Source organism: Jatropha curcas, chromosome 7 (assembly GCF_041381405.1).
Source record: "Jatropha curcas cultivar XTBG-Jc1 chromosome 7, XTBG_Jcur_1.0, whole genome shotgun sequence".
NCBI classification, from domain to species: Eukaryota; Viridiplantae; Streptophyta; class Magnoliopsida; order Malpighiales; family Euphorbiaceae; genus Jatropha; species Jatropha curcas.
Window position 1 is genome coordinate 1744453 of NC_143157.1, and position 12888 is coordinate 1757340.

The following is a 12888-nucleotide window of genomic DNA, read 5'->3' on the forward strand; positions in this document are numbered from 1 at the left end:
GATCCATTCTACAATGAAAAGATGAACTTGCTTCTCAAATAAGTTCCCGAATAGACTAGTCCCTAAAGAAGACGGGTTAAATAATTTGCTCCTATGTTTAGAATTAAATAAATAGGAAATTTGGAAGGGAAAGAAAGCCAGAATTAAAGGATCAGATAACAACTAAAGGGAAAGAAAGCCATAATTCAGGTTTGTTGCAAGGTTAAAAATTAAATGAATTAAATTGAATAACAAATACAATAGAATGAATACCTTGTGAGAGAGGGTAAGAGATTGCCATTGAGGAAGCAATTCTCGGTAAGCATAAATCTAAGCATCTTTCTCGGTAAGAATGAATCCATCTCATGTCTAGTAAAATATTATTCGCTTTGAGCTCAAGCCACATGAATTTATTTTTGAATTAGAACCATCCATAGCCCGAAACGCGTCTTACTTGTCTAAAACTTGCTTATCCTTATGTACATCACTTCCACCTTGTGCTTAGTCAATGTGAGATTCACCTAGGGTGTTACAGTTAATGTGAGAGATGAGAGAGTGATTTTTTTTTTTTTTTCATTTTACACGGTGTTCCCAAAGGTTAGTCTTGTCATTTTAAAGTGTTTTCTCACATTTCACTGTCTTTTTTGCTTTTGACTCACGTCTAAATACTGAAAAAATTGATGGAGGGACTGCAGCGTTTCACGGGTAAAAAACATAAGGTTGTAACAACATATTTTGGAAAAAGCAAGGACTGATTGGTGTATTTGATCAAAATCGAAGGACGAAATAGTGATTCTCATTTTTTAATAAGTCAAAATATAAGTACAAAACCAATTCGATTATATATACTATTTTGTTCAATTTGATTTAAATCCTAAAAATTTTAATTTATTTGATAAACATTAATTTGGCTCGATTTGAACTAAATCGATAGAATACTCATTCCTAATAAAGGCCATATTCGACAAGAGATTTTGAGATAGCTTTTAACGTTCTGACCAGGTCAAAACTCTATCTCTATTGATTATAATGTTCGGTAACATAGTTTTTATAGTAGCTTTTAGATGTTGATGAAGCTTTTTATAAAACGTTAAATAATATAACATTTAGCTTTTAATTAAATTGTTTGACAATCATACTTCTTGTTTTTTCTTCTGAATTCAGTTATTTAAAAAATTAATGTCCTTTTTTTTTGTCATTGTAAGTTAAACAACTTTTTTTTACCGAACACTTTTAATTTAAATCACTATATAAACAGCCACCTACTAACAGCTGATTGAACAACTAACAACTGTATTGCCAAACATACCCAAAATTTTAGTCTATAATGACATGAGAAAGGGGTATCTAATGCTGTGTGTAACCAAGAAATGAAAATAGTTAATCAAAAAAATAAATAAACTTCATGAGAATGCAGGTCATAATTTTTTTTTTTTTTTAGAAAAATGCAGCTCATATTTTTAATCTCATAAATTGGTCAAAGACATTTTAAACAATAATGTCAAACAATCCGAGTCCTTCAAAGTATCTTTTTAATAAAAAAAATATTATGGAGGAAGAGAATTGATATTGTTGCTAAAATCAAAGGGTGGTTAAAGCACATCTGACCAAGTTTTTTTTTATAATTAAAAAAAAAAAGATATATAAAAAAATGTAAGAGCACTGCCGTAGTGCATGCTATATATACAGCCATCCCCTTTCGTTTGGTGAATAACTTCACACCAAAATCCCAACATGATGGGCAAGCAGACTTGGCCACCGTATTTTGCTTTAGTATTGCTAATATGTTGCCTACAGCTTTCTATGGCAATTGATACCAATACCGATAATATGACTGATTTATCTGCACTTTTAGCCTTCAAAGCACAAAACAACTTTCATCCTTTCATAGCAAAAAATTGGTCAACTGCCACTTCTTTTTGCAATTGGTTTGGAGTTAGCTGCAGTTCTAACAAGGAAAGAGTTGTGGGTTTGGATCTTTACAGTATGCATCTCAATGGAACTATTCCTTCTCAAGTGGGTAATCTTTCATTTCTTGTTTATATGGACCTCAGCAATAACAGCTTCCATGGTCCTCTGCCAAAGGAATTGGGTAATTTACGCAATTTGAGATATATAAACCTGTCAAATAACAGTTTTTATGGAGATATTCCATCAGAGCTTACTATGTTACCTCTGCTTCAAGACATGATTCTTGCTAATAACAGTTTCACAGGTATTTGTACTATGCCTCCATCCTCTATTGTTCAATTCAAGGAATTTAATTCTCTACGATTTTATCTATCGTTTTTTTTTTTTTTTTTTTTTTTAAAATTATCCTGTCCAAAATTAATTTTTTCTTTGAGAAATTATGGAATATTAATTTTTTTTTTCTATTTTACTCTTATCTCAACTAAATATAACAGAGAAATGCTAGTTGCAGTTGCTGTTTGGAATGACTTCCTACCACTATCCTTCCTATTAACTGTGATAGGCTTACTATTTTTTTAAATAACTTGTCACCTATTGAAGAGTGTTTTAAAAAAAATTATATATATATATATATATACACACACACACACACGTTATATACATAACCAATTCTTTAATATTTTGTATTCAAAGTCAAGCTAATAGAATTATCAACAGGTATATCAAGTAAGCCATCTCTAATGGGTAGATCATCAATTTTCAACATGACAAGTATAGAGACCTTAAATCTTGAGGGCAATTTGCTACAAAGAAGTATTTTAGATGAGATTGGTAACCTTACAAGCTTAAAGGAGTTAAGCATGGGATATAACCAGTTAAATGGTGCAATTCCATCCATACTTTTTGACATGAATTCTTTAGAATTTCTTGATTTACCAAACAACAATTTTCTTGGCAATCTTCAAGAAAATTTGTGCAACCAAAGTACCAAGCTACGATGGCTTAATCTTGGTGGGAACAAGTTGTATGGCCAGATTCCATTTGATCTATACAAGTGTAAAGAGCTTCAAGTGTTAAGATTGATTTCCAATGAATTTACAGGAAGCATACCAACACAAATTGGTAATTTTACCAAGCTAAAACAACTAAATATTGGTCGCAACTACTTGACAGGTATTTTTAATATATTTTCTCGTGGTTATTAAACTTGAATTAACTTGTTGGGTAACTCTGAGAACCGGTGAACCGGCCTCAGAGTTGAGTTCATTTTGAATTTTAACCATTTAAGAAAGTTAACCGGATTGAATGGGCTAACCCATAATTGAAATGGTCGACCCATATTGACCCGATTATTCGGACAGGCTTTTGATATTTTAATTATTTTTTATTATATTATAATTATTAATATTTTTATACAACAAAATTGAGATAAAATGGTATGAACACAATAGACTGTTCACTTTTTTTTTCTATTATAATTATAGATTAATCATTCATTGTAAGAGTAGAAGATTTCCAAAAATGGAAAAAATATATCACTTAATGTTTTAAGTAGAACTATCTAATTCCATAAAATTTGATTTTTAAAAGATTTAGTTTGATTTTAATTTTAATAAAAAAAATAAATTTTTCGGTTATGGTTTGGTTTTAGTATATGTAAAACCAAAAAGATTAAAACCCCAGAAGTCAAAATTAAAAAATTAGATCCAACTGAAGTGATTCGGCTCAATTTCCTCTATATAAAAATTTATTGCACTAAATTCAGTTTAATTTGAACCAAACCAACGGAAACCCCACTTTTACGTGTTCCTATATGTTTACGTGTAATTTTCCAACTAATAATGATTTAATTTGCAGGCGAAATCCCTCAAGAGATTGGAAATCTTTTCAATTTAGAAATATTGGCTTTGCAGGTCAACAGCCTGAACGGTATCGTTTCTGTTGAAGTAGTTTAATCTGGTTGTTTTAGGAGTCGACTTACTAATGGATAAATACTAATCAATTTACAGGAAGTATACCAGGGGACATTGGAAACTGCACTTCCCTTAAGCAAATATTAATTAATCGAAACTTTTTAACAGGTATTATTATTATTATTATTATTATTATTTTTAGTTTAACCTAATTCAATAATTAAAATCATATACAGCTCCATTTATTTTTCCAAAAATAACAAATATTTTTCAAGGAAACAACTCAATTTTTGTTGTTTGATTAATTGCCATATTGAAAGTTAGCTAAAAGATATTAAAATTTTTAATTTATAAGATTATAAAATATTTACAATTATAAATTTTCATAATTTATAAATTATTATTAAATATGAGAAAAAAATATATATAAAATTATAAATTGTGTTAGTTAGGGTGGTCTGTGATTATGACTTGTGATTAGTAATAAAGATCAGTGGTGATCAGTGAAATGCGATTGTAGCTATCAATGGACAATGAATTAATAAATATGTATTAAAGGATATAATAAATTCTGCAAAATATTTTTCTCAGTTGAGAAATGATAGTCATTTTCTCTTAAAGTAGCTTAGTTTTTTTATACTAGAAAAATAAATTCTATTGATTTTTTTTTTTTTAACACCTTGAACCCAACAAATATTTTCTAGGTAAGTTATTTTTCTAAAACAAAAGCAACTTAATTTTAATAATTATTTCATCTTAACTTTTGTTCCCCTATTTGATAATGATAAATGCCGCAGGAACCATTCCAAGGGAGATTGGAAATATTACTTTGCTCCAGATATTATCGATGGACAAAAACAATTTAACTGGTAAAACTGTTATTTACGGACAATTATTGTTAGATTACTGTTATTTGTTTGTTATGGTTATTCAAATTCTTCTTATTCAACAAATAATTAAAACAAAAAATGTTTGTAAATATATGTCATTGACTATGATACAAGTTAGACATGGTTCCAAAACTGCTGATTTCAGTTTGAAAACCGCCGGTTCTGGTTCTGAAAAAGATGAAATCGGAACCGAACTGAACCGCTTTTAGGTGGTTTATAAGACAATTTTAGAATTGCTGATTTCGGTTTTATTTCGATTTTGAACTAAAATTAAATAATATATTTTAAACTTTTTAAAATGCTTTCTCATATTTGTAGCTTGATTAAACAATAATAATAAATATTACTATCCAAAAAAACCAAACCAATTTAATAAAAATTCTTAAAAGTTACTTTAAAAAAATATAATAAAAAAAATAAGTTGAAAGTTTCTTTACAAATATGTTTTTCACGGTTTCAAACTGAAACTGCCGGTTTCAGTTTCAAAAAATGAAGAACCAAAAATGAACTTTAAGTTCATAGTTTTGGTTACGGTTTGGAACCAAATTCGTTGTCTACGGTTTAGTGACGATTTTGACCGTTCAGTTTCAATTTGATTTTGATTTGAAAGAATGAGAAAATTTGAATTATTTTATCTAATGGCAGAGAATGTGGGATTAGGGTTGGCAATGGGATAGACTTATTTGGGTAACCCGACCCATCCAACCCTGATAGAATGGATTCAGGTAATGGATAATGGATTTGGGATGACTCTAGGAATATTTTTATTATTCATACGAGATTTGAGTTCAAGAATTTGGGTGTCCACCACTAATACTAATCACTCATTTAATTAGTACTCTTATAATTATACTTTTGTACTTATAATAACTACTATTATAATTATATTTTGTACAAATACTATAAAAACTTGATAAATGGTTATCAAGTTGATTTTTGCTTATCTTTATTCTCAAAAAAATAAAAACTTAAAAAAACATTTTTGGAGTTAAACAACACTTAGAGGGGTTTAGACACTAAATGGTTAATTATAATTGGGTTTGGTATGGATTCAAATAATAGAAGAAAAATTTTAGAAGGATTTAGAATAAGTTGAGATACATTTCCTATAAACAGGTTTGGATTTGAGCACTGTATTTTTAAAGGGCATCTGTCAATCGTATGCGGGAGAGGAAAATTGAATCAACTCTTTAGAAGAATATTTCAACAATAGTTATATTTAATAACCATGCAAATATTTTGTATTTTATTCTCTCTCAATAGAATACAATAATGGAATATCTAAAGTATTAATTGTGGCAGGTACAATACCTCAAGAGATTGGCAACCTTCAAAATCTGCAAATTGTGCATTTATCTTTCAACAAATTGAAAGGCTCAATTCCATCTTCAATCTTCAATATCTCAACAATGAATTGGATTGCTCTTACATCCAATAATCTGTCAGGAAATCTTCCATCAACCTTAGGCCTTAGCCTTCCAAATATTATATGGCTTTACCTTAGTATTAATGAACTCACTGGACCTATCCCTCCATCCATTTGCAATGCATCTAAGCTAGAAATCCTAGAATTAGCTCACAATTCTTTTTTTGGCTCCATTCCTGAGTGCTTTGGAACTTTAAAATATTTGGAGACACTCAAATTAGCTCATAATCTTTTAGCCACTAAAAATCCATTTGGAGAGCTAAGCTTTCTTTCATCATTGACAAATTGTCAAAATTTGGTCTACTTATGGTTCGGTCACAATCCACTTTTAGAAGGCTATCTTCCAATTTCTATTGGAAATTTATCCAATTCTCTTGAATACTTTATTGCTAGTGATTGTCTTATAAAGGGTGAAATTCAAGAAAATATTGGCAATTTAAATAGCTTGATAAGTCTAAATTTGGGAAACAATTTATTAACAGGAGAAATTCCAAGTGCTATTGGAAGATTAGTAGAGCTTCAAGGTTTATTTCTTCATGGTAATAATTTACAAGGATTTATCCCAAATGAGCTATGTTATTTGAAGTCACTTGTTAACTTGGAATTGACGAGCAATAACATTTCAGGATTGATACCATATTGCTTTAACAACCTTACATCCTTAAGAGATCTATTCTTGGCTTCGAATAACTTCATTGGTACCATACCCTCAACTTTATGGAGACTAAAAGATATTTTACAAGTGAACTTATCTTCAAACTCTTTAATGGGTTCTCTCTCGTCAGAAATCGAGAACCTAAAGGTTGTTGTTTTGATAGATATATCAGAAAATGAATTATCGGGTCAGATTCCTACAACCATTGGAGGTATGCAAGATTTAATTGCCTTATACTTACATGGGAATAAGTTACAAGGTCAAATTCCTGAATCAATTGATAACTTGAATGCCTTGGAATTCTTAGACCTTTCAAGAAATAACCTTTCAGGAATGATTCCTAAGTCTTTGGAGAAACTATTGCATCTTAAGTACTTCAATGTTTCCTTTAATCAATTACAAGGAGAAATTCCTGATAAAGGACCTTTTATGAACTTTTCATTCCAGTTCTTTATAGGAAATAAAGGGTTATGTGGCTTACCTAGGTTGGAGGTTGCAACTTGCAAAAACAATCGCAATATTCGAGCATCTAAAAAGCTAAGCCAGCTTTTTCTTAGATATATTTTGCCTTCTTTCATATTCACTGTGTTGATACTTGTCATAATTATTTTTCATCGATTTAAAAGAAAAGCAAAGCTTAAAGATCCTGAAAGTTTTTTGCAATTAGAGAAATGGAGAAGAATTTCATATCGAGAACTTGAGTTTGCAACAAATGGGTTTCAAGAAAGCAATTTTCTTGGTGTGGGAAGTTTTGGAAAAGTGTATAAGGGAACTTTATCAGATGGAACAATTATTGCAATAAAGGTTTTCAATATGCAATTAGAGAAAGGATTTAAGAGCTTTGAAAAGGAATGTGATGTGTTACGCAATCTTCGCCATCGAAATCTTGTCAAAGTTGTCAGTAGTTGTTGCAATCTTGATTTCAAGGCATTGGTAATTGAGTTCATGCCTAATGGAAGTCTAGAGAAATGGTTATATTCCGAGAATTACTTTTTGGATATTCTTCAAAGGTTAAATATTATGGTAGATGTGGCATCTGCATTAGAATATATCCATCATGGCTGTGTTATGCCTGTGGTTCATTGTGATATAAAGCCAAGCAATGTTTTGTTAAATGAAGAGAAGGTGGGATTTGTTGCTGATTTTGGCATTGCAAAACTTTTAGGTGAAGAAGATTCTGTTAAGCAAACGATAACACTAGCCACAATTGGTTATATGGCACCAGGTAATGTTTCTTATCTATTATTTATTATTTTCTTTTTCAATTTTTTTTTTTTTTTTTGCTTTCTCAAAATTATTCTTAAAATGCAGTCTTATAGCACAAATATATTGAAATATGCAATAATTAGATGAAACGTTAAATTTGTAGAGTATGGATCAGAAGGACTTGTATCGATGAAATGTGATGTTTATAGTTATGGTATTCTATTGATGGAAACTTTTACGAGAAAGAAACCGACAGATGAGTTATTTTCGGAGGAAATGAGTCTGAAACAGTGGGTTGAACAATCATTGTCTTATGACATTACTCAAGCTCTTGATGCCAATTTAATAAGTGAAGAAGAAGAAGAACAACATTTTGTGGCTAAGATGGATTGCATAACATCCATTTTGAAATTGGCCTTGCAATGTTCAACAATTTTACCACAAGAGAGGCTAGACATGAAAGATGTTGTTGTTGCTCTCAAGAAAATCAAGAAAAAGTTTTTAGAAGACATTGAGCCCTAGTATATTAAAGAATTTTTATTAATTCAATTTTTTTACGAAGGGAAAAGATCTTATGAAGGAGATGTGAAATCGATGGTTTACATAAGAATGGACTCATTAAAGTATGAAAGAAAATAGTATAATTGTAGTGCAGTGGGAGATTGCTTTATCCCATATTGGAACAAAAATAAGAAAAGAGTATTTAATTCTTTTACTGTTTAGAATATCATATTGGTCTGTAATCCAAAATTCAAACCTCAAATTGCTTCATTTTGAATTGGAATAAAATGTATATATTAAATCAGTTGACAAATTTGTTTTATTTCAAATTATTTGTCCTATAAACTTAATAACTAGTTTGTGAAATAAGAATTTTTTACGGTTTCTTCTTCTCATTTAATTTTATTTTTCTTTGATCAATTTAAACTCAATGTCTTGTTAAATTATTCTAAAGGAAAACTTTTACGATTATGATAATTTCTCTTAATGTAGTTCCATATGTTTCATGGCCCACCTATAGATCAAACTAATGAAAATAATAATGTTATAAAATTTATTCTTATATATATATATATTTTTTTTTTGGTATATGGTCAGAAATATTTTTTTTAATGAAAATTTCTATGTTTATTAGTTTGATCGATAGGTGAGGTCATGTATCCGATCTAAGCAAGTCTAAAAATATATTATTTAATTTGGGTGGAGACATTTGTACTCATTATGGCTAACAATTCGTGTTGTGATGCATCTAATTCTGTATTTGGTCATATTGTGTTAATCAAAATTTGATTAACAAAAGCCTTTAACCCGAAACACATAGTTTTATATAAGAGTTAAATTGTCAACGAGTATTATCCATTTAAGCAAAAAAGAAAATAAAAATGTACTCTCTCCGTCCTATTTTGTTTGCTTGTTATTCCTTTTTGGGATATTCCAAAATGTTTGCGAGATTTCTAAATTTTTATATTTAAACAATTATTTTTCCATAATAACATTATGATTGTTCATTAAATGAAGGACTTTCATTAATATTTTAATGAGTTAAGGGTAAAAAGAAAAAAATAATTTTTGTTGACTAAGAAGGGTGTATTGGATTAAGGCTCGATTAGATTTTAAAAGATTTTAAAATTCCAATGGTATTCGATGTAGATTTTTTTAGAGTCTATTAAAATCTTGTGATATTCTTTTCATACTCTTATAAAATCCATAAAAATATGATGGTATTCAATTATGACTTTTTAAAAGTCCATACAAATTTGATGGTATTCAAAAAATTACTGATTTGGAAGAATTTTATAAAATTATTGATTTCGTTGGATTTCAAGTGCACATTACTCCAAGACTAATTAAGAAGTTGTCTTTGAGTTTCCTTCTTTATTTAAAGACTGTTAATTAATCAGGAAATAATTTAAGTTTTCCTTCTTTATTTAGAATTTAGCTAAATAGAAATACTGTTCATTCTAGGAGTCTAAGCTAATTAGGAATATCTTTCAGTATAGAATTAGGATTTGTCCTAATTGATATAAATAGGACAGTAGCAATTAGTTTGAAGGATTGTTTTTTATCTATGAATTTAGAATTTTAATTCTAAGGGTTTCTTTGAAACCAATATGTTATTCTGTTCAAACTAAAATCACCCTATTCTAGCATAATTATTGAGAATTAATTGCTCTACATTTTTCCCCTACATTAAGTGGTATCAGAATGCAAAAAGATCCTAAATTGCTGCAAGATATTTTTCCTATTATGTTCTAAACCATGTTTGGTAGAGGGAGAGATCGAAGTAGAGGTAATTAGTCCCAAAAAACAGAGATGACTGAGATATGACGAGTGATTGAGGATTTGACCTGGGCTATACAAGCCTTGCAGTGTCAGGAACCCGTGGAAGCCCGAATGGAGATTCCGGAAGGCAACCACAAACAACTCAAGATTCAAGAGGATCTTGAAATAGATGAAGTCAAGGACGTAAACCCTTTTTATGAAGCTGACCCGCAAATCGAGCGGCACAAAGTGGATTGGAAGAGTTGTCACTACACGCCATTGATTTGAATGGTGGAGGGATGAAGATTGAAGTAGCTGATGTTCATGGAGAGTTACATGCAACATATTATTTAGATTGGGGAATAATAACATTGGTAGATGTTGATGACCTTAGGAAGAATGAAAAGGAGAAAGAAGTTTCATATTTTGATGATCAAAACAGTGAAGGTAGCAACAAGGACCTTCTGGAACCAATCTATGATGAGTATTATGATGAGGAAGAAAAAGAAATTTGCAAAGTACTTATCCTAAGTCTGATCAGACACTGCTCTTTGAAACCTCTTCTGCTGACCTTGCTGACCTCGCTGTCTCTTGGCCTGCTGCTCAGTCTTAACCTGCTCAAGCTCTAGAGCAGCCTTCATTAGGGAAGATAAGGAAGTGTGGGGATGAGCAACCAAATGCATCATATACTCATCATGCAAGCCTTTTCTGAAGCACTTGCACGGCATACCTACTCAGTCAGATAAACTCTCGCTCATACTCTGACACAGCCATCCTGCCCTTCTTAAGCTCCAGAAACTCAGCCTTACGCTGATCAATAAAAAAGCTCTCCAATATACTTTTGTCTAAACTCAGAAAGGAAGAAATCCCAAGTCCTCTCCTCGGCACTGACTACCCGACACATCTCCCACCACTGATAAGCCTCTTCCTTCAACAAGGAAGTGGCACACACTAAGCTGTCCTCTGAGAAGAACACTGCATCTGCTATAATATCCTCTCCAAATATCGAAGCCAATACTCCGCTACGGAAGCCATATCATCTTTCCTACCCATAAACTCAACAGCACCATACTTCCTCAATTTCTCTATAGGGGGACGAATTGGAACGGGGGCTGGAGCGACCGGAGCCTGGGGAACAACTCCCGCTACCTGCCTCAAAGTAGTAACTAACTGCTGAACAAGTACATCCTAATTAGGCCTCGCAGGACCCGCAGCAGCCTGCCCCATCCTCGAGGTGTGCTCTGCATTGGAACCCAATGCACCACCAGTGGCACCACCCGCAGGAATATCGCCACTAGGAGAGGCATAGCTATCGACCTCCTCATTAGAATGGTGCTGAGACATTAGTCGACTCCTACAAAGACTAATAGGTTCGCATTAGAGAGAAGTTCCAAACCAAACCAATATGGCATTTATTTAACTTAAATTACTTATACTCTCACTTCAAAGTAGATAAATTCCTATATATAGACATAGTCCTAGAACCGTCTAAACCTATGCTCTGATACCACTAAATGTAACACCCGCCGCTAGTCCCGAAAGATTTGACGACGAACGCCACATTTGGTGCCGGAGGCACCATCCTAACTAACATATAAATCATATTATCATGTTACGAATTAGTAGTGATTTAGTATTCACAAGTTTAGCAAGTAATTTTTTTTTTTTTAAAATTGATTTGGGAAAATTCTACAGAAAAACTGTAAGAGTTTCCCTTGAAAACTGAGCTTGCCAAAACAAGTGAATACAAAACACTCCTAATTTAAAACTCCTAACCTCCATCAACTCCAATAATCAACTCAACACCACAACACTTCTATAATTTCATAACCATGTAATTCCTCATTAGTATCATATCCATCATCAAACTAAATGCATACATTTATATATATCAAGTCCGTAATAATCCAACCATGCCAAATATTCTTGGAAACTATTTTATATCCAATCATTAAATGAGTCCCATGCTTAACTTCAAATATATATACCAAAATAATTTACAATAATATACTTAAGTTATGATTTGAATAACATAATCTCCAAATAAATAATAATTATACATGTCATAATTCTTAGTTACATAACACTAATTTTACTACTACCAAAATAGTCTCTTCTGCTCTGATGCTACCCTTCTGGTCTTTGAGGAGTAACCATGGTCTTCAACCTACGTGTGATAAAAATCAAGTGCTAAGTATAAAACTCAGTGGTGCTCATAAGTCACATACTTACCAACGTTGTGATGGCAACATAGTTAGAACATATATTTCATAAAAGAGTTCACAATCATAAAAATCATTTGAACATTCAACATGCATACTGAAGAGAATTAAAGAAACCGGTAGAAAGTATACATATTTGAATTAGGAGCAGAATGATAGACTCCTTCTTGTTATTTTAATTCGTAGCAAAATAGGTTACATATATACACAAAAGAAGTTATAACTAACCTATTCTAAAGGGAGTTGTTACGATCTGTTACAAGATACACATTTGATACATATCCTTTACACCCCCCCCCTCAAGCTGGTGGTGGGGAGAAATCAACCAACCCAAGCTTGGAGACAAAAGTGCGATAAGAATGTGAGGGCAAGGACTTCGTGAACATGTCTGCGAGCTGCATATTTGATGGCAAATGCGGAGAGC

The 12888-nt window shown here is 31.4% G+C and overlaps 1 protein-coding gene across 1 annotated transcript; it reads left to right on the forward strand.

Moving 5' to 3' along the window:
* The first annotated feature begins 1706 nt into the window (after positions 1-1706).
* LOC105630059 (uncharacterized) lies at positions 1707-8785 on the forward strand. Its single transcript, XM_089723618.1, has 7 exons — positions 1707-2194; positions 2608-3063; positions 3748-3819; positions 3900-3971; positions 4601-4672; positions 5996-7999; positions 8144-8785. Exons 1-7 carry the CDS (start codon positions 1714-1716, stop codon positions 8500-8502), a joined length of 3516 nt encoding a protein of 1171 aa, XP_089579744.1. The 5' UTR covers positions 1707-1713; the 3' UTR covers positions 8503-8785.
* Positions 8786-12888: the final 4103 nt, after the last annotated feature.

Excerpts from the sequence above, each read along its gene's own strand:
- LOC105630059 (XM_089723618.1), top strand. The coding sequence starts at position 1,714 with ATGATGGGCAAGCAGACTTGGCCACCGTATTTTGCTTTAGTATTGCTA. Across the intron at positions 2,195-2,607 it reads TGCTAATAACAGTTTCACAG|GTATATCAAGTAAGCCATCT; the intron begins GTATTTGTACTA and ends AATTATCAACAG. Across the intron at positions 3,064-3,747 it reads TGGTCGCAACTACTTGACAG|GCGAAATCCCTCAAGAGATT; the intron begins GTATTTTTAATA and ends TTTAATTTGCAG.